Source organism: Agelaius phoeniceus, chromosome 11 (assembly GCF_051311805.1).
Source record: "Agelaius phoeniceus isolate bAgePho1 chromosome 11, bAgePho1.hap1, whole genome shotgun sequence".
NCBI classification, from domain to species: Eukaryota; Metazoa; Chordata; class Aves; order Passeriformes; family Icteridae; genus Agelaius; species Agelaius phoeniceus.
In genome coordinates, this window is record NC_135275.1 from 13,302,465 (window position 1) to 13,328,966 (window position 26,502).

The following is a 26,502-nucleotide window of genomic DNA, read 5'->3' on the forward strand; positions in this document are numbered from 1 at the left end:
TCCCCACATAACACAGATCAGGTCTATTTAAATGTTACCACATCCTACATGTTTTACTCTAGCTCCCTCTGACATTCCTAGTCTTTCACAGACTTGCTGGATCAAAAAACTCACTTCCTTTGAACCACACTTTCAAAAATATGCTCATTTTTGGATCAGCATCTCAGTAATTTAAAAAATTGCATGAAGAGGATGAGCTAATGCTGCTTCCAGTGTAATCCCAGAGAGCCCAGTGCAGCTCAGAGGAGATATCTGGCCCTCCACACAATTATTGCATAAAATTACAATCAGCTTCCTGTCAAACAGGAGAGGTAATATACTTGCAGCACTAATCCCTTCTGTCAGAGCTTCAGAAGCCCTGGCTGACAAAATGATCTCTTGCACAATTCAATGTCATTTGCATAAATAGTTCCTAAAATAAATAATATGCACATATATATAGCTATCCACATGTGCTCCTTAGACTCATTTCCGACAAGGATCATCTCACAGGAGATAAAAACCAGGCAAAATTCAGTCTCCTGAACAAAATCATCTGCAGCCATAGAGATGAAAAGGACAAAGGACGGCTGTGAATGGCATTCACTGAAATCTTTCCTTTGTATTTCAGCATTTGAAAGACCATGATGACAGAAGTCTGAATAAAGATAATTTATTCGTTATTAACTTATTCAATAGTACGTTGAATAAATTTATTTCATCTGCAGGGAGTACCTGATGAGATCTCAAAGATGCAAAATCCAGGTGCTAACAAAACCATCTTTGCACCCTTACTGTAAAGCTGATGAAGCCCAAGCCTTCCACCAAAGACCTGAGGCAGCCAGAGCAGCCAGGGTTACTGCACATGACATGGGCAGTCTGACCCACTATGTTTTGAAGTTTAATTGTAACTAAAATGGGCCAGATTGTGATATTCTTATTCTTTCCACTGCAATGTGACATGCCCACAGCAGAGGTTTCCCAGCTGTCTATAAATGACTTTAGCTGAGAAAGCCAAGCTCCCACTCCAAATGTTCAAATGGCTCATCTGACAGCATCATTCTGCATCATTTGTGAAGCAATTTTAAGTCCATATCCTCACAGTCTGATCCAATGAGCAAATGAATAGAGAGTGGAAAAGCAGTGAAAAACGTTCAGTAACGGAAAAGAGACTTATCTTAGAAAATAGAATCTTTTCTGAGTTTGGTTTGCCAGGGTTACCTGAGGAACCTGTCAGATCAGAAGAATGAGAAGACAGAAGGACAGGGGCGCTGCTCTCACCTCGGCAATGATCCCCACACAGCCAGCAATGACTGCAGCCTTGGCCTGGGCCCCGCTCATGCCCCCAAGGCCAGAGGTGACAAACACCTTCCCAGACAGGTCCTGTGCCTTCAGGTACCGCCGGCCCGCGTTGAGCACCGTGAGCTGCACACAGCAAACACAGCCGTCACCAGCAGCATTCACACTGCAGCCCTGGCACTTAAACAGCTTCTGTCCCTTCAGCAAACAGGCTTTGAAACCCTGGGGTCATCAGCACCACGAAACACTTTAATCCTCGAAGAAGGAAATATGTTTCAAAATGGTGTTGTGAAACCATCTGTCCTCATTATGCTTATTTCGCTCACCATGAAATAAAATAGTCAGTGGTTCCTAACACGCTGTTCTTGCAATAGAGAGACTTAAGGGTGGCTGCAAAGGACAGCTAAGGAAAACAGCCAAGAAAATGTTTTTATATAACACATACATAAAACACATATATCAATTCATACTTCACATATTGTAGCTGAATATGAGCTCAGATTGAGACCTTGATTGCAAATCCCTTCAAGTCTGTGTTCTGGATAAGACATATCTAAGTGAAAAATTAATTTTTTTGTGGAGTGGGAAATGAAAATTTCTTTAGTAGGTAGAAGTTTCTCTCACAGCAATCCAGCCCACTCCCATAGCCAGCCACCAGGGGAGAAAGCCTCCTCCAAGAAGTGCTGACAGAGCTTTCTCCCCAGCTCCTTACCACGGTCCCATGGACGATTCCCTGAGGCCCAATGTAGCAGTAGCTCCCTGCAGTCATCTGACCATACCTGGGGACAGCAAGGGACACAGTGACAGCGCACATTGCTCAGCCTGGAGTGGCACTTGCACTTGTCCGCTTCTGTTTCCAGGGCAACAAAAAACCCTCTGTGCTTCACTTCGTTGTTAAAGGTCTGCTGTTACCAAATTCTCAACTTAAGAATTTTACCATTAGCAATGCACCGACATATTTTTGGAGGAGTGTTTAGCTCATTAAATTGGGTTCAAAAGTACATGGATTGAAACCTGAGTGTAAACTTGTCTTGGTGTTCAACACAGTGACTGAGACCAAAGGACACTCTTACCTCACTGGAATCTCTGTGTCATTGGGTTTCAGTGCACTCCTGCCTCTCAGACACAGGGCCACTGTGGAAGCTTTCAGCCCAGAATGGCTGACCACATTCATACTAAATTCTCAGAAAAGTGGGACAGCTCTTTGGCTGTTTTAATTTATTCTCTACTTGGTCCACAAAAGAATGACAATCTTGTGCTCATCAACAGTAGAAGAGTACATAAAAATAATTAAAAAATGATCACTTTCTACTTCAAAGTTTCTTTTAGCATGAAGGAATATTTTACAACTTGTGTTTTCCATAGACTGCAAAACAACCACTGAAAATTAGAGCTAGCAAGTGCTTTAAGTGGGTTATGATTAAGACTTTAGGCTATTGTTCAGCCAAGCCTCACACATAAACCCAATATTAATTCCTAACAGACCTCAATTACATCCTTATATATGTGGCTGAACATAACTCAAACCCTGAAGTAATTCCATTTAAGTGTGCATTAATGCTTTGCAGCATCAGTACTTCATACAGAACAGTTGAAATGCATCTGCATTGGAAATTTTAACCAGCCACTGCTTGATGTTTGAATTATATTTTAGTCAAGTATTTGATAGATTTTAATAATGAGCTATCTTCTTACATTGTTACACCCAAAGCAAACATCTTCTCATATTCATCTCTGGAGGAATAGTTGGGAATAACCTAAGAAAACAACCAGAATAAAATCCACATAAGCAAATTAGAGATTTAAGCAGGTCTTTTAAACAGCCTAAATTTCTTTAACTATTTCTGTAACTATTACATAAGCAGAAAAACATTAGAAACAGGAGGAGTAATCCAGGTGTCTTATTTCATGTATTCTAGTGTTAGAAAAAAAGATGTCTGGTCTTCCTGGCACTGTGACTGCCACACAAGTTTTAAGGAGAGCAGTTCCCCAGACACAAACCCAACCTGCAGGGGAATGGACATTGAATGGCTCAAGAGACTGGCAAGGAACCAGTATTTCCACTGGGCCACCCTGCCTTCCCAGCAAAGCAGGCCAGATATCTGAGCCTCTGATTAATAATCATGTTTGCTTACTGAGGGCTTTTAAACCTTCCAGAGTGAGCATAGATGAACTACATGGGGCAAGGAAGTGTCTCAGACTCAGAACAGAGGTTTTCTAATGAGGAGGAGGTTGTTCCCTCCATCACTACAGAGCAGCACCCATGAGGTGACAGCAGCTGTGCTGGAAAAAATGCTGCAGAATTTGGACCCCAGATTCTCCTGTGTGTGGCAGTAAATTCAGACAGTATAAATCATATTTTAACTCAGCCAACACTTGAAAAGGAAATGGACTATGAGGGAAAAGAAGACAAGGTGCCAATACCCACCATGCCATTGGTAATGATTAAACGAGGAGCACGCTGGTGGCTGGGAAAGAGCCCCAGGGGATGCCCACTGTACATCACCAGTGTCTGCTCTTCTGTCATCTCTGACAAATACTGCATTACCAACCAGAACTGAAATGAAAAGCAAGGAAAAGAGAGACTTTGCATCTTACATTTCCTGTTTTTTGTGAAGCTGCTCATCGTTGAGAGTGAAGGCAGCAGTAGAGATAACGAGGTGCATTCACATATGGAATAACAGAGCTCCCAACACATTCTTGCTTTCAATAAAGTCCTTTAAGGGATATCACTCACCAGGAAACACAAATCATCAACTAACAAAAGTCTGAATAAGTTCCAGAATAATTTCTCCAGTACAAACCCCAGATATCCTTCACTTTTAAAGCCATTCTAATTTTATCTTGAGATTAACCACTTGTATTTGGCACTTTTCTGGCATTCCTTCCAAAGCCAAATTGCAAAATTTTCCCTATAGAAGGGATTAAATACTCCTGCTTATTGTTGATCCTAATCTGAAATTCAGCATGTTCTAGTGCAATAAATGGTTTTTATAATGTGCACTTCCAAATGAAATAGCTTTTCTTCTCAAGGGAAAAAATCAGCTTTCATTGTGGACACAGAAGAAAAACCAGGCTGCATCCTGGAATACACAAATGTATTTCAGTCTTGTCTGCATAATTCAATAGTTACTCTTGATTAATGCCAAAATGCACACTTTGACCATCTAATTTGTCTTTAAATTTAACTGCAATCCATCATTGTCTATGACAAAGCCCATTAAACTCCACAGGACTTCTAGCAAGTGTCAGCTAGGCCTGTGAGAAACACCCCCGTGCAATATTGGAATTCAACAGTTACTTGAAACTAGAGCTTCTGTAGGGACACAAAATTTTGAGGGGAAAAAACCCCCCAGAACAGCTGATCAAGGAGGCAGCAATATCAGTGACAAATAAACACAGGCACTTCAGCTCTGAGGCTGGGATCTGACTTAAAAATGGTACAGATTTGAAGCCAGTCCCTTCTAACACAGCCAATTCCCCAAGCTGCAGGTTCAGTTGAACTGAAAAAAGAGTCAGTCAAGTTACTGTCTTACTTTTTATTGTTTGGTTTATGAAAAATGTTGAATAATTGAATTCATGTCATAGGACCGAACAGGTGCTGAACTCTCAACTCCCTGGCAGTCTGGGAAAAAACATCCTAATAAAACTAGAAGCTGTAAGATAAATGGGTCTTTTGGCATTGAAAGGCATAGCTAGCAAGGAGGAAGACCTGTTAAGTTAGCTCAGGACATAATTCTTTCATTTGAAATTATCCAGAACAAAGCACAGGTCTGCATGGATGATATAAACCAAACTGAACCTTTTTACTGTGAGTTTTGCAATGCTAGAATTTTTTAATTTTTTTAATGTTGTTTTCAGGCACAAACAGAATAAAATGTTCTGTTAACTGAATCATTCATGTGATTGCTACACTAAGTAAACAAAAATAAAAAGGTTTTGTTTGCTCTCCTGTGAAACAACTGCAAGTCATAGGACTGTCTTGGATGAGAACAAGAGAAAATAATATTTCTGACTTTGGCAGCACTTCTACCTCACCTTGCAGCCCAGCAGCTGCCTAAGGATTGTCAGACCAATAAAGGCCAATAAATAAACTGCTGGCACTGCTCACCCCAGAAATGCTGTAACACTCATAGGCAACAGGCAATAAATAACTGGCATTTACTAATTAATGCACAGAATAAAGAAATGGTGGGCATTGCCATGGTACCTCTCTTTGGAAAAAAAAAAGGCAGAGCAGTTTTGCCTCAAAATCTACCTAAGGCTTCCATTTAATTCTAGATTAAATTTACCATATTAGGAAACTGAAACATGAATTTTCCTTTAATCAGAAATGAGAAATCCCAGGCTGGGGAGAAATCCCAGGACACTCAGTCCCATGCTAGAGTGAGGAATCCATTCCTCTCCCTAAGTCAGGAACTTCATTCACACATTAGTTTTGCTTGGGCTCTTTAGTAATCAAGGGGCCAGATTCAGATAAAGCCACAGCAAGGTGCATGTGTGATTCTTTATGACAGAAGCTGCCTCCTTAGGTCAGCTTTTGCCATATCCAGTCAGAATTCAAAACCTTCCCAACACTGAGTGATGCTGCTCTCCAGGGGATGAAGCTTCCTACCTGTGCTGATTCTGACCTGCACTGCAAACAGAATTCTAAATATGTTGCTGATTTCAAAGATCTCCTGAAAGTGTTTCTCATATGCATTTTGCACCACCTAGAATAAAGTGAGTTTATTTATTGACCTTTTTTAATATAAGAGAACAAAGATTATACAAACACAATTTAAAACATTCTCTGATTTTAGAGAGGCTTTTAACCAGGCTTTTATTCTTAGAAGGTAAAGGTTAATGTCCATAGTTAACTGCAGCATAAACTAGCACAAATACTAACAGCTAATCTGATTTACCTGGAAAAATGACTCAGAATGGCACATTCTTTAATCAAAGCCTTTTTCTTATTCCACTACTTGTGAAAAATGCTTCAAAAGTACCACAAACAGAGGATACACTTTTTTGTTTTCTAGATTTAGACTCTAAAATTATCTGTGGTAAATACTCAGGCCCATACATAAGCCTCAAAGAAAGACAAAGAACAGGCCTTTTATCATCCTACACAGCTTTGTGTGTTTATGGTGTCATGTTTGGATTTCTGTGGGGCTGTCTGTGCTCTCCTTGCTAAATAAAGCTCTCTCCATCCACGCAGTTCATAACTGAGCATTCCCCTGTCCAAACAGGATGTTTTGGAGTATTTTGAGGCAACAACTGCCAAGAATGATCCCAAACTGCCAAGAATGATCCCAAACTGCCTAAGCAGAATGCGCATGGGGGAGGGTGGAACTGGCTCTGTGAAGCAAACTGCAAACCCAGCAATGTCCTACCTGTGCCCAGTTGCTGAAGACCTGCCCATTTCCTCCATAAGTGACAAGCTCCTGAGGAAACTAAAAAAAGGCAAATCAACATTAAGGCAAGCACTTTTCTCAAACCTTTTACTGCATCTCTGAGCTATTTTTGCCATCTCAGTAATAAATCTTTTCTAGAGGCTATTGCATCAAAACTCTCTACGTTCTTGAAATCAGGAATTAACATTGTAAAAGCAGTAAGTTAGAAATAAAAAATTAATGTTATTTTTCAAAATTAAGTGTTTGTTACTTTAACACTGTCACTGGGATGAGCTTCCAACGACACAGGAAGCATCAGCACTAATTTTTCAACATAAATTGTAGAAGCAATGTGCCAAGAGCTGAGCTCTGTGTCTCAAGCAGTGACCAAGCTCCTGTATACAGGGCCTGTATGTCTAAATTTTTCAGTTTTTATGTGAGAACACATACAGGAAGTATTTTTCCCATTTGCTGCTGCCTATGAATCCAGATTCCTTTTACTGTACCTTACCTGAGCCACAGAGGGATCCAGGTTGTTCATGATCATCAGCATGATGGCAGCAGCTGATTTGGTCTTGCAAGGGTATTCCCCTATGGGGTAAGCTCTGAAAGGGCAGGCACAAAAATTTACAAGAAAAACTCCAGCTCACAAGAGCAACCAGAACAACACACCCCACTCAAATATCTCTGCATGCCAAGGATACTCAGACTTGTCTGGGTTGCAGGATTTTATTCAGAGGGGAAGAGTAAAGAAAAAAAAGCGCAGATCTGAAGTTACATATGTACCTTAACAGGCAAATCAGGTTTTAACTCTTATCAGAACTAAGCAAAACCAAGAAATTGCATTTGGCTCATCATTTGCTGAATTACTTAATCACAATTGATAAATGTGGTGGCCAAGAATGGTCATTGCTTTTTACTGAATTTTTTTCAGGGGTGGTGGAAGTGGCCTCTGCAACAGCTGCCAGGCCAAGCAGTGCCAAGGAAAGCAGCATCACTGGAAGTTGCCTTCAGGCTCATCCACCCTTGCTATTTCAGATTGTATCTAAGGAAGAAAAACACTCAGCTTGAGTTTTGGACTCCAAGAAACTCTCAAAAACTGAACTAGTTTGGAGAAATATGGACCTTTTCACTAAACTTCACTTCATCCACAAGCTGAGAGGTGAGGCATGGGAAACAGTCTCGGAGTTATCCCAGCTCAGGTGGCCTGGCACTGGTGTCCTTAATGCACCTGCTGTGATCATCTCATCGTTATCTTCTCCTCCCCATCTGTTTGTGTATCAAACTGCTCTAAAACTCCTACTCTTGGATTTGTACTGTGGCTGTTTAGGGCAGGGACAGTTCCTCTGCTGTGTCTGCACTGCTTTTAGTACAATGGTGCTGATGCCTCTAAGGAATGACACCTGAAGGAAGTAGGACCACAGATCAAGAGTTTTAGTCCTTCCTTTTCTGTAAGCAACACCACCATTACCGAGGCTGAAAATTCCTAAAGAGGGACAGGATCTTTTGGCATGGTTTCTAAATCATCTTCCCTTTATTGGACCTTGAATCTTCAATGGCTGGACACTTGCTTGGTGCAGGGAAAGTTACACTGAAAAGGTCAGGCTGAAGTGTGCCAATGACAAAAAAAAAAAAATAAATGGACATCCACTGTCCTGCTCATGAGCCAAGATCTGGAATGCATATTCCACAGATTCAGCAAATGGGCTCCTCCCATGATCCCATGCACTTCATCCTGGCTTTTTGCACCAGGATACTAAAACAAATGCCTTGTAGTCATTGCCAAACCAGGAGGGAAAGCCTTTGAGTTTTTCCACAATGCTTTTTTTATTAAAGATTTCTGCTGTTCTAAACTTGATAAAAGAGCATTTCTGTGGAATGATACCAATTCATCTAGAGGAGATATTTACACATAATATTGCTCAGAGCATAAGAAACCCAACATCAGCTGAGTGCTCTGGCATAGGAACATGACTTAAATGGAGCCATGGTCCCTGGGACATACAAAACAAAAATCAAATACTCTCAGACTACAGAGATCAAAAGGCATTTTCTCACTGTGGGAATACAACAATCTGTTAGAAAACTATCAGTGAAATGATCACAAAATAAAAAAATACTTGAAGTTGTCAAAGGATCACTGATGCCAGTGATGGAAACAAGCTGCTGGACTGTTTCATCTAAGCCTACTTGGAAGGTGTCACCATCTGTAGTTTAGTACAGGGTCCTCTGAAGTCCAGCCCTGCAAAAACTTTCAGATAGTCTTCTATTTCTCCACTCCTTAGCTGAATTCTGCAAGAGCTCACCCCAGGCTAATATGAGCAGCATAGAAACATGGTTGTCTGTGGAAATCAGAGTGCTTTCTATTGCTTTATTCAGATTTCTCTATGGACATTAACCAGGCCCCTGCTGATGCAAAAAGGAATCAATCAGTCTAAAAAAAGCAACTAGCCCCTGGCAGCCCTCACTAAATCTGTTCTGCTTCACAAACATTAGACCCAGCAGCCCTAGAATGAAGTGATGGTCCAAGACCAACAGGCACAGCTTATTACACACCAGGGTCACCTAAAGGTCCCAATGGAAAAAATGCACTGCCTTACTTTTCAAGCCCAGAGAGCTTCCTCTGCCTTGACAGCATGCTCAACCAACCAGCCACACACCTGGTCTTACTTCTTGGTTCAGCTGGGACTTGCACCAGCTCAGAACTATTGCAAGTTTCCTGTCAAGGTTGTCATTGGAGGTCTCTGAGTAATGACTGGCCCCTGGAAACCAACCCTGCCATGGGGCAGAGCATTTGGGATCCCTGTGTGGGGCAAATCTGGGTTGCCACACACACAGCCAGGCTCAGCCCTTCACCTGGGCTGACTGAGCTCTCCAGCAGTGACCCTGCCCAGGCCCACCACAGCCTACCCAGAAGGGAACACTCTGCTTCCCTCCCAGTCCCATGAAGCATCCCAAAACACACAGTAACCCTCCCTGGAAATGAAATCACTGCAGTACACAGAACATCCAAATGATCAGATGGTGAGCTTCATTACTATGCTATGAAAACTTCTACCAGAGGTAAATTAGGATGCATCAAGGCCACTCTTTTATGGTCAGTTCCACATGTGAAAGCTGGCAAGCAAATGGCAGCTGCATACAACATGAACCATCCAGTCCTCACCTCATCTCAATATCTGGGCAGAATCTGTACATGTAGATGTGACCATACAGCCTGAGCTCCTCAGCAAATTCCAGCGCCAGCTTCTTTTGGATTTCAGGTGGGAAATAACGCAAGGCATTGCGCAGAGCTAGCTGCCAAAAAACACACACACACAAATAAACAAGGGAGAAAAAACGAGGTACAAGAGAGATGGAGGTAAGTGGGTGGCCCTGAACTTTAACCAGACTCAGCTGGAAGCCTGCCCAAGCTGTTGCAAGGACAATGCAGTTCAAAAGGCTAAGCTCACACCAGGGGAGCTTCATTCCTGCTGCCCTATTGAAGTGTTTCTACCTGCCTCTTTCCTGGTAGGTTCAATTAGGGTAAATGTGTGACCATCCCCTTCCCACCTGCCTCCCCACACCTGCATGGAGAGGAGACCTTGGGGATTTGGTGAGTAGTGCTCAATCTCATCAATATCAGACACAGACAAATTCTCTCTCGCAGTGCCAGGGGCACTGGACTACAAAGCAAACATTGTTCAGAAATCCTTAAAACTAAATCCCTAAACTCCAAGACGCTGAAGATCCTGCAGTACTTTCCATTCCAAAGAGGACCTTGGCCCAGAGTTATGTGACATACTCCCAGATGAAGATGTTCCTGGGCTAAGTTTTATAGCAGATTCACTCCATTTAGCATCTTAATGTATTGCAGAGGGTGTTGGGTTACATTATTTTATTGATGCTACATCTATCACTTCCAAATTAGCTGAAGTGATTACTAGGCACTCAGCTAAATCCTACAGATGATACTACGTGGCTCACACTCCCTATTGCCTTCAAAGACATTAGCCATGGTTTGCAAAGTACAATATGTCCTTTTGCATGAAAGAACCCATAAATAAATCATTATCTTTAGTAACAGCCTATTAAGGCATGTCTCTGTATTCTGTGTTTCATTTGATTAAAACCATAATGAGAACAAAGATTTTGTCATCTTTAAATAGCCAGTTTCATGCAAAGATCTTATAAGTTCCCTGGCAAATGGCAACACCATCCAAAGGACTTTTAGATGAAAAGATTCATAAATCATATGGAATTTCATATCTTCCTTTGGCTGCTTTTTTAATGGCTGTGGAAAGGATAGAAAGAGATCAGGCTTGCTTCTACAAATTAGAATTGCCATTCTGCACAGAGAATGATGAGGGGGGAAAAAATCTATTTACCAGATGAGAAAATGCAAATTCCATCTTCTAATACCACCTCATTCTTCTCCAGTTAGATAAGCAGTCATTTTCCAAGGGTATGCTATTAACAAACACAAAAAACCCCACCTATACCCCCAAAATGACAAAATACACAGGGATTTCCAAAGTCAGTCTCAGAGGTGAGCAGCCGTCACAGAGGGTTCTAGATACGAGAAATTTCTAAAGCAAAAATAAAATCACCTGCATCCCTAAAACCAAGAGGCACACATTGGTATTTTGGCTGCCTTTGAGAACTACAAGGCTTCCATTGTGGCAAGGATCACCCACAGTCTTTGATCAATATATTTTTTGCATTAAAATGAAACTGATGGGCAAATATTTTTCTTCACCATTTAATTGAAGCAAGAAAAATCTGGTTTGATTTTCAAATAAATTCACTTAGACTGAGCCTCTTTCCTATTAATGTTACACATTATCAGAAGCCTGAATTTGGATGATGCAAACATTAATGAAACATGAACTTGAATGTTACATGAAATATGGGAAAGGCACCTTGCACAGACAATAGAGGTCTTATAAAAGAGGATTAAGACTATGGCTTGTTTAGCTGAACAGAATAAAGGTGATATTTGATTGCTGCAGGATAAATGACAAAGCAAGAAGAAGCTTCAGGGAAATGCTAGAAAGGAAAAAATAGCTGTGAATTACCTATAAAAATGTAGTCTTGAAATTAGAAAAATTTAAATGAAAGATACTGTGAAACAATCTCTCAATAAAAGAGCCAGGGTGCTCAAAATTGCTTAGATGAAACCTGACTGCTTTATGAAAGGGCAATGGCCATGTGCATTGGGAAAAAATTTACATATTCATTATTGACAAATAAACTGAATAATCTGAGAAAGACACTCAAGGAGGGAATTCAAATAGGCTGATCATTATGCTTTTGTGGGCAGACAATATATTTAATTAAAGCACCATAAAACCCCATTAACCTAGCCTTTTAGAAGGATTTATTTACCTCTGACACATTGTATTTAGAATATTTTTTTTGCATTTGCTATTTAGGTGTTCTTCCTTTTCATAACTTCTATTGACAGAAGCTTAAGCTGCACACACTCAGTACCTCTGAAAAAGCAGGTCCAGAGTTCACTGGTGTCAAAAATATTATTTGCAGTTATAATCCTGAGTTTCATAGGCCATTTTAAAAAATTATCTGCTCTGAATTTGCTGAGTTACTGATTTAATTCAACTCTGTGCAATGTAAGCAAATGAAGTCTTCCTCTTAAATCTGCCAGCTGGATTTAACATTCTGTTCTTGTGTTTAAGCTATAATCACTATTAGGGTGGGTTTTTTTATATACTCCCTAGAATTTTTAAATTATAACAGGATTCTACTGCTATTTAATCAAGATTTAGACCTCTCAATGCTAAAATATAATCAAGACAGCCCATGTAATCCAATCAATCAGCTGTAAATTTCTTTGCTGGGGTATTCTCTTGAGAAATCAAGTAAACCAGCCTGTTTGTTAATTGGTGTTTGTTGAAGAGCCAGAAGGAAGCCTCTTCAGAAGGAATGTCATTCATTTCTATTTTCTGAAATGGATCATCAGGACTTCCAATTTAAGACCCTTGAGACACTCCAGCATTCAGGGTTGCAGTCCCTGCTTACTGAGGGAAAGGGAAGCACAAGGAGAGGAAGTGACTGGTTTAACCCCACAATTTCATTCTTAGTTCTGCCCCTTTTCCAGTGGGGATGGTGCTTCCCTCCCACCTGCAATCTCCTGCCTGCTGACATCCAGACCCAGGATCTCTGGTGGCACTATTCTCTAAGCAGCAACTAAGATTGTTTCCTTTATTACTCTGCCTGATAGGTCCCAGTTTCAATCAGCTCAGCTGGGAAGTAAACATGGATATTTCTTACAAGTCATTGCAATAAATGGGTGTGAAAGTTTAACCAAGTTCTTTATCCCCCAGATGTCCCAAAAGAGGAGCTAATGCCTCAGCCTGCCCAAACCACAGATAAACTCACTGAAGCAGCCTCAGTTCTGGATGTGCAAAGAAATCATAGAGGTCAAACACTCCATTTCTCCACCAGAAGGCTGAAGAACAGCTTCAGGTGCTGAATGAGTTCTCAGGCTCTGGTTTCCAGCTCCTCATCCCAAGATGTGCCCAAGCAGGAGGCCCCAGCTGCTCCCAGGGACTGGGAGCCAAGCAGAGCCAGGGCAGGCAGCTCACCCACCTTGTGGCACCTGAGGGAGGAGCAGAGCAGCCCAGGGATGGCAGCCAGGGCCCACCAGCACTTCTGGCCACCAGGCAGGACCAGGCTGACCTGCAGGACCAAACTGGAAATGCAAGTGAGGACCAGGTCTGGTGATGCTGCCATGGAGAGATGGAGCACAGAGAGTCCCAGAGAGGTTCAGAGTGGGATGTCAGCCACAGGACAGAGAGCAGACCCAGGAGGGCCATGGCTGAGTACAGGAACACCCTGAGCAGAACCAAAAACATCTGCAGCAGAGCTAAAACTAACCCCCAGCCCTCAGCCTAAATGGAGCCCCTGAGCCTATGGGCAGAGGGTGTGGGAGGAGACCTCAGGAAAGGCTCATCAGGGTCATCAATTCCTGACCTCAGTGCTGCCCCAGAAACACAGAATATTGCAATCAGGGCAGAGAGGATCCTGCTGGGGGATTAGCAGGGGGACTGTAGCATGACTAGGCTCTAAGATCTGTAAGGGAATTCCTGTCTGGACAAAGCCATCCCATTTTTCCTGATCCTGAGCAACACAGAGAAGTGCCCATTGTTCCCAAGCTGCCCCAGCTTTATTGGAATGTCAGTGAGTACAAAGCATGCAACACCCTTGTTCTGCAAAGCACACACCACACCTAGATTTTAAGGGTTGTTTCTTTGAGGCATATTTACATTAAGATACAGATGCTGAGAAACAGAAAGCTAGGGTTTCCTGAGCTGTGGAGGGAGGGAATGAGAGAGGATGTGGCTGTTTCAGGCCTCAGGCAAAGAATGCTGAAGGAAGAGAATTCAGGAAACATATAATCAGAATCAGTTCTGAGATATGGCTCAATTTATCCAAGATTAAAGCTGGTATGATAGGAAGAATTAGATACTTCTTCAGCAAGTCCCAAAACACACAGTTCTTTATAAATCTCACTTGCAGGATTTCTGTTATAACCACAAAATGAGGCCCAAGAAAATAAAACATTGGCAGTGGTAAGGTTTATTATTGTTACAAGAACTAAAACTGGAATGAAGGCATATGAAAAGATGAAGAAATCCAGAGGAAATCACCAGAGCATTATTAACTTCACTTCTGTCAAAGCTTCCCCTGAATATTTCAATTAGAAAGTGAACATGAAGCCATATATAAAGATAAGTCTTATAATATGTTCAGCATTACACACTGTCAACAACATCTGGAAGCCTGTCTCAAGATGACTTAAAAAAACCTTATAGACAGACAATCTTCCATCTAGATGCTTTTCTAAGCATGGAGCACTTCTTAAAAAAAGAGATTTGACTTTTCCGATATGAAAAAAATACCAACTGAGCCTCTAATTCTCTTAAGAGTTTAAGGTGGAGGATTAACCATAAAGTAAATCATAAAGAAAGCCTTGAAACCTCTAATAGTCTAATGAAATACCCAACTAGCATGACCTCTCATCATGTGCAGTAGGTAAAATGGAGAGAGGGATGTTACACAGTCAGCTGGGGACAGAAAATCAGTCAACTGCTCCAAACCTTAAAGGAGGCAGGAAACCATTCCAGTTTCTATATAGGGAGGGAAGACCTTGCCATTGCCTTCCCCTCCACAGGTTAGAGAGCAAGGTTTGGCATCTTCTTCAGAGACACCATCTCCTGAAATTGGGACTCCCTACATCAGACTTCTGGGGAAAGGGATTTAGGAAAGGCAAGGAATAAAACAGAGATGATTGGCAATGTTCTGACATGCAGTGAGACTCACTCCCCACTCCTTTATCTTCACAGCCATCACCACAGCCCTTCTGCACACTTAGTAACCACATTTCCATGGGTCTGAGCTGTCCCAGGCACAGGCAGGATGCCTCAGCCATGAATGCTCCTGACATTGAAGTAAATCCTCTTTGGATATCTCACAGCTGTTCCTCTTTCCACCCTTTGACTAGACTCTCCTCTGTTTGTGGAAGTGACTTTGAAAGAATTTGACTGCTGATGCCAGTGGGGAACTCCCACGAAGGCAAGGAAGTTGTGTGCAAGTTGTTATTGGGGAAGGAACCTCTGTGCTCTGAGCAGAATGTCTCAGTGTAAGTGATGGTACACGTGATGAAGCACAGGCTTCCAAGCTAAGGAACCCACCTTGTCCTCTCCCACACAAATTCCTAAGCATCTCCACCCATTGACCATTATTTTCTGCTGCTGATTTTTTTAGTCTTGAACATGAAATAATGCAACGATTACTTTGGTGTGTATGAAGACTATTTAAACAAAAAGAGACAGGAAAATAATTACGCAACTAAAGACAAATCATTAACTCCCTACAAACTCACCTGAAACTCATGCTCAGACTTCTGTATAAAATAAATCATCTTTGGGGTTTTTTATGCAAATATACAGATGTGTAGCTGCTACCATGATGCTGATTCATCACCTTTGATGTTTAATGTATTGGAGGGGTTAGCTTTCACTGACATACACATGCAATGGTTTTGCAACAGCATTCTGAATTTCACCTCTGAGAAACAATGCTGGATTGATAGCATTGAAGTCTAATGCTTCTTGTTTAGCCATTTAAAGTCATGGAAGGTGCTGTGCAGAAAATCTCCCTCCTATCAACCCCATTATTCTGGAGGAGGAAGAAAGGAAGCGAGCAGAAGGGCTTCCAGCCCTTTGTCCCATTACACAGTGAATTATAACACCAAGGAAATACATTTGACACAAAGTTAGCTTCCCATTCAGAAAAGCATTTGAGGCAATTTGCTGCCCCAAGCTGCCTTTATGTGAAAGGAAGAGAAATGAGGCCCTGTGAAAGCCCATGTTACCTTTTTCTCCTGGGCAGAGAGACTGGGTGTTCTCACGGGTGCATGGGGTATTCCTTTTCTCCGACCTTTGTTTTCAGGCAGGGGGTTTAGAGGGAGGCCACGACAGATTTCCTTCAGGCTGGTCATAGCTGCTGAGGAAATAGGAGGAGGAAAGGCAAGGCAAACTGGAGAGGTATGAGGAAAGGTACAAGGAAGAGGTGCAGGAAATGAAGATGCTGCACGATTCAAATGTGCCACCACTCCAGGGGGATCTCCAGGAGGACAGAGTGTCCTCTGGCTTTGGCAACCAGGGCTGTCAGGCTGAGAGGGCAGGTGGCACAGGTGACACACCTCCCTGCTCTGTGCCATGCCATTGGCTCTTCCCTCCTCCCCCAAAATGAATGATTCACAGCTTGATTATTCTCTGGGTGCTTTGTCAACTGGTGCCGTGCTCAGGCATCAGAGGAAATTCAGTCACCTTCCAAATAACCTGATTCCCCCAATGTTCACGTGAGAGTTGTGGTCTGGAGCAGGAATATTGACTGAGACATCAAGAATTGTTTCATTTATGTTGCTATAGTTTAGGAAGTAATGAAATTTAAGGATTAACTGCTCAGTTAAGATGGGCACTCTCTGTTTGACACCCCTGGGTGTGGGCATTTCCTCAGATCTCACCAATTCATCTTCTAGACAGCAGCAGTGGTCATCATAACAGCAAAATTTCCCCCTTAGGTGTTAGCTCCTCTCAGCTCACAGGCATGAATGCATTTTCATTGCATTGAACTGGAAATGTACTCATTAGCACTGGAAGTGGATTTCTCAAGACAGGCAATAATTGGGAGGAATAATGAAGGCTTTCAATCCTATGTCACTTTTATACCCTACAGTCAACAACAGCTAGAAAGTCTTGTACTGCCATCCAGGCATCACAGGTAAATGAATGTACTTAACTTTTTCCACTTAACAGTGCAACGTGAACTTTGCTCTCCATTCTGGCTTGTTGTTGAAATATACAGAAGCTTCTTGACCTTTATTACATCCACTGAACTACAAGTGCCACATTTTAAGCCTGGTGAAATTAACTGGGCAAAGCATTTCAGTTAGAAATGAGCTTAAAACCTGCAAATGAAAAAATGCAGCATTTCCCCACAAAGGCAGCAATCAACAAGCAGTGACAACAAAGCACAATTATTAAATGACAGCCTCTCATTAATGTCAGATCTGCTTTAGCTCTAGGATATCCTGCACATCCCCAGCTCCCAGTGAAGATGCTCAAGTTGAAAGAACTCGGAGCATCCCAGGGGAGCTGAGCACACAGCAGACTCAGACCCTCTGAAGGATAATGTCATTTACAGCAGGAGAATTTTGTTTTGTAATTATGCAGTATTTTAGCTGCTTAACAAAAGGCAAAGGTGAAAAAGAGACAGAAAAACCTCTATATTTTAAAGTTTTTTGTTGAGTTTTATATTAAAAACATACAAAAAATTTCATATTAAAAACATACCAAAAAAATTTAAAAGGAAGGTTAAAGTCAGAAAATTCTACCCCAAAATCTAGCCAGATAACCCTGCCTTACATAAACATTCCCACCCCAAAGGGATATAAATCTTTCCTTATTCTTCTTTGTTCAACCTACATTCTTCAAATCCCTTCAAGGTCTGATCCTGCACGCACAGGGGGCACAAGAATAACCCTGTCTGCATTTGCACTCCCATCAGACCTGCTTCTCCCATGACACCAGCAGAAGTTAATGGTGTTAGACTGGTGAAGAAGGAGAGAACGAAAATGTGGGGAACTCACAAACACCCTGAATGAGGATGTTTTCTCGGGCTGGGCACTTTCACCCCCTGATGAAGGGGGGTGTCTCACGGGAGTGTCTCTGCGTGCCAGAGTCACCGCTCCCGGTTCCGGGATTCTGCCAGCGCCGCCCCAGCTCCGGGCAGCCGCCATCCCCTCGCTGCCCGGCCCGTGCAGGGACCCCGGGGCGATCCGCAGTGCCCGGGGTGCCGGGGCAGCTGCCATGTGCCGGCCGGGCTGGCAGAGGGTGCTGCAGGGACAGACGGACGCGGGCGCGCCCCCGCTGCGCGCACACACGGACACGCACCGGGACACGCACGCACGGCCCGGCTGCGGGAGGAGAGGATGCGCCTGGAAAACAACGCCCGCGGCTGAGCCCAGCCAGGACCAGCCCAGCCCAGAGGAGGTGCGGAACCGACCTTAAAAAAAATTAAATTAAGGCAGAAAAAAAAAAAAAAAATCAGCACATATAAAGCCCAGGAAAAAGATCACATGTTTTAATAATCCCCTTTACAGCCAGACAGGACCAGAGAGGAGGAGAACTGAGCAGAAGTGCCCGGTTAGGACGGAGAGATGTGCTAGACAGAGGCTGAAGGGAGCAGAGACAAAACTTGCCGATAACTAACCCGCCCTGGGAAGGGCAGGACTCCCCTCCCTGAGCCCTGCTGTGGCAGAGCGAGGAAGGATTCCGCAGCCCTCTCTCCCTTTCCCCGCTCCGGTGTGACGCTGGCCCCGCAGCTCCATCCCCGGCCCGCCCGGTCCCTGCCCGGGCCGCTCCAGCAGCGCTCCCCGGGGGCTGCCCGGGCACCGGCCCCGCAGAGCTGGCGCTGCGCTTGTTTTCCACTCCCCTGGCGCTCACTGTGTGAAGCAAATCCCTCGGAGGTGGGGGAGAAGCGGCTTCCGTGACAGCGGAGGGAGGAGGGAAATAAAACAAAATAAAACAAACCAAAATAAAAAGAGAGAAGAGCCAAGAAAGCACTTGCTTCTCATCATCTCTCAGGGACCAAAGCCAACTCTTCTTATGACCCCACGCTGCAGGGAGCGGAGGCAGAGAAGGCACCGGGGGGCAGCTGCTAACAAAGCGGGGTCCGGGCTGCCCGCACCCCCTCGCCGCCCCCGGGACGTGCGACGGGCCAGGCAGGGCTGCCAGGGCCAAGCCGGGCACAGCCGAGCCGAAACTGCGCCGAAAGCGAGGAGCAGAAATGAAAGTTTCGAAATAGCATCCGAGGGAGCTCCTGCCAAGGAGCGCAGCGAGCAGAGCTCCGCGCCTCGCATCAGCCCCCGATGGTGCATCCCAGGGGCTGCGTCAGAGATGTGAGCGTCCCCTGCCCGCTGCATGGACAGGGGTGAAGGCGCCGAAACACCTCGCTACTTATTTATTTATTTATTGGAAGCAATGTATGGGTGACACCCAGAAGGCATCTGAGCCTTGAAAAAAAAAAAAAAATCAAACCACCTCTGGACCCAAACGAGAAGAAGGAGAATGAGACAGCAGCCTTGACCCCTACACTGAGAGGAAGGTGAGCAGAAAGAAAGAAAACACAGAAAAGCCATGCAAGCACCAAACCTGTAGATTACTGCAGGTCTTTTTTTGTTTCACTGAGGACAAATATTTTACTGACAGCCATGCAGCATAAAGGCATCATGCTGATTGTGTTCTTGGAATATTTTATTTCTGGACATGGAGAAGCAGGTAAGCAAAATAAATCAATATTGCCATTCTGAAACAATTTATCCTAAATTTAGCAAGGGGAAAAGGGATAGAAATCAGGTCTGTTTGTGAAAAATAAATTGTGTCAACATCTTTATTTTAGATTGATTTTTACAAGGAATCTGTGTTAGTCAATATATACAAATGCCTCTTATTCCCTGCAATACCCAGCTTTATAGGTCAGTGTCCTTCCAAAGACTTATCATAGGATGTACAGGTTCATGCACCCTTAAAAGAGAGCAGTGTGTCATTTTTGAAAACAAAAGAAAAATAAGAGAGAAAGAAAGAGATAGATGGAGTGAGATATGCTGGTTGTTTGTTTTGAGGATGAAACACTGCCTTCCTAGGCAGGACAAGAGTGAAATGACAACATCCTTGGAAAGCATCAGTGTAGGAATCTGAATTATTCTCTGTTAACTTAATATTGCATAATTAAAAATCAGAGATACTGTTTAGGAAATCTTAACTGAATACTGTTTAGGAAATCTTAACATGCAGAGGACAGGATTAAATTTGCATTAGAGAAAAATAGATTAAAATAGAAAGAGAAACTGATTCGTTGTGTGTATACATGTGGGTGTACAAATAAACATATATAGGAATGATGCAGCTGTAATGGTATTTACATGGGGTTCTAAAAATACCTGGATTATGATGAAGACAAATTCCTTAAAGGAAAGGAAGCAAAGCATTGGATTTTTGTCCTTTCTGTTGTGGTTTAATATATATTTAAGTTCAAAAAGGATTAATTACAGGAATCAGGTCAGAAAAAATAGAAACAATTACTGATGAAAAACCAGTTCATCCTTGGTGACTTTTCCATTGAGATACTGTCTTGGAATTTCTCTTCCTGTACAGGAAAGCACTTCAATGGTTTAAATTTCACCTGTGTGCTCAGAGTGTTGGGACAGGAACAACACTCCCCATGCAGAGGTTTGAAAGGGCTCAGCCGTCCTGCCAGTTCCAGTGGATTCAGCTCAGATGATTCCCTAGCCAGAACCCCTCTGATAACAGACAGCACATTTCCATAAGAGCAAGGGTTATTTTCTTAATAACTGAACAGCTCATGAATTTACCATCCTGCTGTATGACCCAGTAACTCATTTGGGGAAGGGGCTGTCACAGCGTGACAGGAATGAGGGGAGGGAGTACCTGTGCCTTAATTCTCTTATTTTGGGCATTCCCTGGCTCCCCAGGCTCGGATGTAGGCTCCCTCCAGGATCCATATGGTGACATGCAGCACAGAAAGGTTGCAGAGATCTCTTGTGAAGCTGCTGACACTGTTGCAGAAGGCAGCCTGTTACAAACTAGCCTAAATCTGTTCTGCATCCAATTCACTAAGAGAAAATGAATCTTCAAGGAAGCGCAGCTTCCAGCTGGCTGCTTAGAAAGTGAATTTGCAGGGAGGGGGTGTGTTCCGTTTGGAAATAAACTCACAGAAAATAATAGCATAGGACATAGTGGATAGCAGCAAAATAATTGGATATTGAAGGTGATGCTGCTAAGGATTCGATGTCCTCTTAAATGAGTATTTGGTGTTTGAATAAAAGGTTGCACAAACTGTCAGCCTGTCAAAGCACAAAGGTTGCCTGTTAATTTTTGATTATTTATTTAGTGCTGAGACATTCTTGAGAAGTATGGTTTTGGCATATTTCATTAGCCTATGGGGAGTACAAGGCACATGATACTTGTGGGCAATCCAGTATTTCCCTTCTGCTGCCTCTGTGCAGAAAAGACAGTCTGGGTTGTCAACATTGACTCCTTAGACCTTTAAACATAATGGGGAAAAAACACCCAAACAAAAAACCAAGCACCTTGCTTATCAGGCTGGAGCAGTCAGCTTGGGTTTATACCACAAGATGTGACACTTGGACAATCCTTCCCCTTGTCTGATGTAGGTGGGGGGCATTATTCCCCTCCAATCACCTCTGCAGAGATCTGAAATTCCTGCATTAGGGACACTTAGTGGAACTGACCACAGCTTGGGCTCTGGCTTCAGCCCCAGCCCTCCCCATGTGAGCAGTGCCCTGGGGAGCAGCACCTGGGCCAGGTCTCATCCCAGTGGGAGCCCTTGGAAAGAAGGTGTGATGTGGCCAAAAATGGCCTCTTCTACCATCAAGCTTAAAATCAGCTGCAGGACCTGGTTATTAGCAGGGCTTGGTTTCATCTGTCTGAGATTATTGAGCTCATCTGCCAGTGAAGCTGCAGGTGCTGGAGCCCACTGCTGCTCCAGGAAGGATGGGGACAGGCAGATCCCAGCCTGGGATCTTGTTCTTCTCTCCATGCCTCAAGTCATGGAGGCAGCTTGGTTTCACATTCACACACTGAAATTCACATTCTGCATTTCACCTCAGAGGGATTTTGACACCAGGCTCATTAGCTCCAGTTATCAGAACTATTTTAGTGCAGAAATACACCAGGCTTCTCCTAAGGGGATGAAGACCTGCCAAACTTAGTGCATGTTGGCCCCGGACAAACCAAGAGTTGAACAGCTGTTGAAACCAGTGTTAAAGGGCAAAATTCTAGGTCTGACTAAGAAAAACTTGAGCAACTTAAGTCCCCAGGGTGGTTAGATTTAGAATAACATTTATAAAGTTGAACAGATATATAACAAGTGAAATCCAGGTTGGACATACATGTTGAAATTGTTTCATTAAACACACAGCAGAAGATGCCCAAAAGTTTTGCTCTTTCTGAGATATGTGAAATTTACTGCCCTGACTCACTGCAGGAGATTTGAACACACAAAATCATAAATCTGCATATGGAAAAGAAATAAAAATTCTAATTCAAGTCACTCAGAAAATATTAGGCATCTTTCCAGACATGTCAGCAGGTTTTGGATGAATTGCAATATGACCTTTCTTCTGTTGAGTATCCAATGGAGGGTGAAAAAGAAATGAAGAAAAAAATAATTGAATCTGGTTTTAGTTAATGTCTACAATGTTTTAGTGCATTACAAGGCTGTGAAGTAAGAGGTCTCTGTTTGAAATGGTGTCCCAGGAATATCAATAGTATGACCTCCCCTGAACTGTATGATTCCCTAATCATCAGATAACACCATTGTTACAACACGTGCTGGGCATGTGCCATTGACCTGCACTTTGTGGCACAGCTCTGAGGGACCAGAAAACAAACAAATAAATTAATCATACCATTCATGGAGCCAAGCCACCCTCCATGGAGTAAAAGCTAATCAACCTCATAATAACATGCAGTGCCCATGCGTAATCAAACTGTTTAATTCTCTATGAATTATTCAGTGAATCCTCCTGGCAGTTGGGGTAAGTTGTGTGTTTGCCTGGCTGCTGTTTCTCTCCTGCAGCAGTCTCCCCTTGCTGTCCAGGCTCAACATTTCATGTTGTTTCCACAGAACCAGTGAGTGATGGACGGGCTGCCCTATCCTTGTGGCCAAACAATGTTCTGCCAATTGATTTCTTTAAATACAAAGCTTTTAATCGACTGCAGATTTTGTTTTCCAATCTCTCTCCTTCTCTCAAACTCCCTTCTGCTAATTTGCACTTTGTTCTTCTCCCATTTTCCTAATGACACAGCAGTTCAGACAGGAACTGTTTATTGATGTTGCTGCATTAGCAGGCAGAGCAGATAAACCTTCTTGTGACTGCTGTTCAGGAGAAAATACACCCTTCTTTCTTTTCAAGGCTCAGAAAAAACCAGCTAAAAATTCAATACAAAGCTAATAGTCCATTTATGGGAAATACAAAAAGCAGCCATTCCCTTTAGAAAATCTTTCCTTTTCTGTTTTCTCACATTCTTGTCTGCAAAGCTCCCCCTTATGCAACTTCCTTAATTTAGAACTCCAGCATCCCATTTCTTCTATGAAAGCTTTAGTGGTGTCATCCATCAATAGAGATGGACTTTCTTTTAATTACATGGTATATTTATACATAATCATCTATAATCCAGTAACATTTGTAACACGGATACATTATTAATCAAAACTAAGTAACCTGACTCTAAGTCAGAACTAACGCCTGCTCAAAGCTCAGTTGTGAGACCAGTCCCACTAAAATTCTCTGGAGGCAAAGATGACACCTTTGTGCAGCACTGGGCAAAATCAGTTAATACTGAATCTGCTTTCAATACAGAAATTGCTTTCCTTATTTCCAGCAGTTTTTACCAAGCAGTTTGGACAGGAAGCTAAATGCCACCTGCAAAGACACTCTTGAGGTGTGCACTTGTAGCTCATTCTATCTTTGCTTACTTCTGGTGGTGCTGAGAATCACCTGCTCAGCCGAAGGTGGGGAGCACAAAACAGAACCAACAGAGCCAAAAATCCCCATTTCATTCCTCTCCAGATGGGTCTGCAGCTCCTCACATCTGTGCTGGCACAGGGAGTGGTGGTGGGACTGGGGAGGGACTCTTCCATTCCCTTGGTCTGAGGACTGTTATGTGCTCTTGTAATTCAGGCACTGCTGCCCTCTGAGCTCTGCCAGGCTCCTGGGACTGACATCATTGCAATACTAAAAGAAAATCATTGCCAGCCAACACACTTCAAATTACCTTGGAAAACAGGCTTCCACCTGTTTCTAAGAGCAGACAAGAGCATTTGTGGATGATCTCCTTCCTTGCTATCTGAAGTTTTAGACTACCTTACACTGTATGTAAGCTAAAATGGTACAAACCATTGGTCAAAAGGATTCAGTGGACATGCAATAACTATTTTGCATCCTAACCAAGCAATGCAAAATGCATGAGGTGTTTTCTAAAACAGTGTTCAAGTCTGACCTTTTTTTCCTGGCCTGTGCAGAGATGTCACTGAGGAACTAAGGACAGAATCAACTCAGAAGCAAAACCGTGCAAGCTGAATGCATTTTTTCACTTTAAATTTTCCTTTTGGAAAGAGGAATGTCCATCTCATTCAACAACATTTACAATCTGAGTACTTTCATAAGGCTGACTTGGAGACCCCTTTCTTTGACCTGACTTGATATTTAAACTAATTTTACCTAAGGAAAAGCTGAATATAAATGGAGTAGGGATTTTAAAATTTGACCTAGAATGTTGAACTTATAGCTGACCTTTGAACTGCTCCTGGATTACCCAGGGTTTACAGCCATCCAATGTATCATTGGAAGGGTCATTTCCTGCAGGACCTAAATCCAATCATCTGACTTGTGACCTCTTGGATTAGATTTATGACCTTGCAAGGTCAGTCTTTAACTCCTCTAGAGTGTTAAGTTGCAAAGAGAGCATTTTATGTCATTGGAAATGCAGATTTCTCCAGTGCAGTAATAAGTTTTGGAATGACCTTTAATTCCAGTTCACAGGACACTACTGATTTTCAAATAACATTAAGATTTTGTAGTTATCCCTACAATTTCCTAATTTAGAAATAAGTAAATATATACATTGAAGATACCAAAAACGTATCAGTATTTGCAAACTTGCAAATAGAATGTAATCACCTACCTCCATGTCAAGGTATTTAAACAAAAGACACGCTTGATTTTCGGCTTTGCTACAAAGTAGGGACTCAGCTACTCAACATAGAAATACAGGCTTCCTTTATGTGTTCATATGTGTAATTAGTGTCTGTAATGTTAGGCAGGAATCATCCCTTTTCTTAATGTATCGACAGTGTCTGGTCCAGTTTGACTTTGCCCTCTGATTGCCATGAAAATAAAGGCATTGAATAGATTCACTCCTTCAATATGGAGTTTTACTAGAGTGAAAGTAAAAACCACAAGATTTCTCTGGTTAACCATAAAATTCAATAGACTGGCACAATTGCATTTTCAACAGAAATCAGAGTTAAGCACCATAAGCACAAGTTTTTCTAAAGGTCAGTTTCTGAGTTAGGCACCAAACACAAGGACTAGATTTATTGAGACACTGTCCCAAAACTGGTGTGAAAAGATGAAGCAGCTCTCCCTCAAAGGTGTCCCCTTAAATGTCAGTCCCCATATTGAGGGGGTTTGTGTTGTCACCTGGGTTACACAGTGAGAACTGAGAAATTCTGCTTGTGTCTCCTTTCCCTTCAGATTCCACGAGGCCACGAGCCTCCCGTTGCAGCGGCCGTGCCTGCAACCCTCCCGTGGGGAACCTGGCCACAGGAAGGACACCAGTGACCAGCACCACGTGTGGCCAGAACAGCACAGAGCTCTTCTGCTTCTACCCAGAGCAGAACCTCCTCCACCACGTCTCCCCTGGCTGTGGGCAGCCGCGCTGTGCCAAGTGCAACATCAACCAGCCCGATAACTCCCACCTCCCTGCTGACATGACAGATGATTTCTTTGCAAACCCCATCTCCTGGTGGCAGTCTGCCCAAGGGGTACACAGAGAAGAAATCAGACTGGACTTTGAAACAGAGTTCTACCTGACCCATGTCATTGCTGTGTTCAAGTCACCTCGCCCAGCTGCCATGGTGTTGGAAAGATCCCAGGATTATGGGCAGACTTGGAGGCCCTACAAGTATTTCTCTGTCAACTGCACAGCTACTTTTGGGCTCCAGGATGATCTCATTGAGGAAGGCTCCATGTGCACTTCCAGGTATTCAGATGCAGTGCCCTGCACCAGAGGGGAGGTAAGCAATAATTGAGGTTTGGACTAAGTTTAATGTCAAACAGCTCAAGACTGTCAGAAAACCAGAGAGTGTATCTCAAAGAGATACTGTGCATATAAATTAAGAAAGGTATCCCATCCCTAAAGGCTTTGTGCTAAGCAAATAAAGGGGAAGAAGAAGAGAAATTATATATACATCAATGATAGAAATGCTTTAGAAAATTTCTTTTATGAGAGCTCACAGGATAATATGAACATTGCCTGATTTTACACTGCAGATGCCCAAAACTGAACTAGAATTCTAGCAAAGTCGATGTAGGAAAACACAGATCTGTAGAGTCTGATTTATCCAAACCATTTTCACTTTAGGATGACATGAACTGCATGATCCTTCTTTTTCTTCTCCATATAAAACAATCTTAGATGATTGGCTAACTTTTAAATACATCATTCCTCCAAGG

The 26,502-nt window shown here is 42.8% G+C and overlaps 2 protein-coding genes across 3 annotated transcripts in view; one reads left to right on the forward strand and one right to left on the reverse strand.

Moving 5' to 3' along the window:
- UROC1 (urocanate hydratase 1) overlaps positions 1-17,226 on the reverse strand; it is a 37,101-nt gene extending 19,875 nt beyond the window's left edge. The window contains exons 1-8 of the mRNA XM_054640186.2: positions 16,030-17,226; positions 9,820-9,950; positions 7,165-7,258; positions 6,654-6,713; positions 3,707-3,835; positions 2,974-3,035; positions 1,991-2,057; positions 1,261-1,404 (exon numbers count right to left, since the gene is read on the reverse strand). Coding sequence (XP_054496161.2) covers positions 1,261-1,404; positions 1,991-2,057; positions 2,974-3,035; positions 3,707-3,835; positions 6,654-6,713; positions 7,165-7,258; positions 9,820-9,950; positions 16,030-16,377 — 1,035 coding nt within the window. The 5' untranslated portion in view covers positions 16,378-17,226. The remainder of the gene's footprint in view (positions 1-1,260; positions 1,405-1,990; positions 2,058-2,973; positions 3,036-3,706; positions 3,836-6,653; positions 6,714-7,164; positions 7,259-9,819; positions 9,951-16,029) is intronic.
- Positions 17,227-18,098: 872 nt separating this feature from the next.
- LOC129124921 (netrin-4-like) overlaps positions 18,099-26,502 on the forward strand; it is a 45,900-nt gene continuing 37,496 nt past the window's right edge. Inside the window, exons 1-2 of one of the 2 annotated variants that reach the window (XM_054640118.2) lie at positions 18,099-19,498; positions 25,522-26,063. In XM_054640118.2, the coding sequence (XP_054496093.2) occupies positions 19,432-19,498; positions 25,522-26,063 (609 nt within the window). In that variant the 5' untranslated portion in view covers positions 18,099-19,431. The remainder of the gene's footprint in view (positions 19,499-25,521; positions 26,064-26,502) is intronic. The other variant, XM_077184817.1, reaches the window with a different exon arrangement.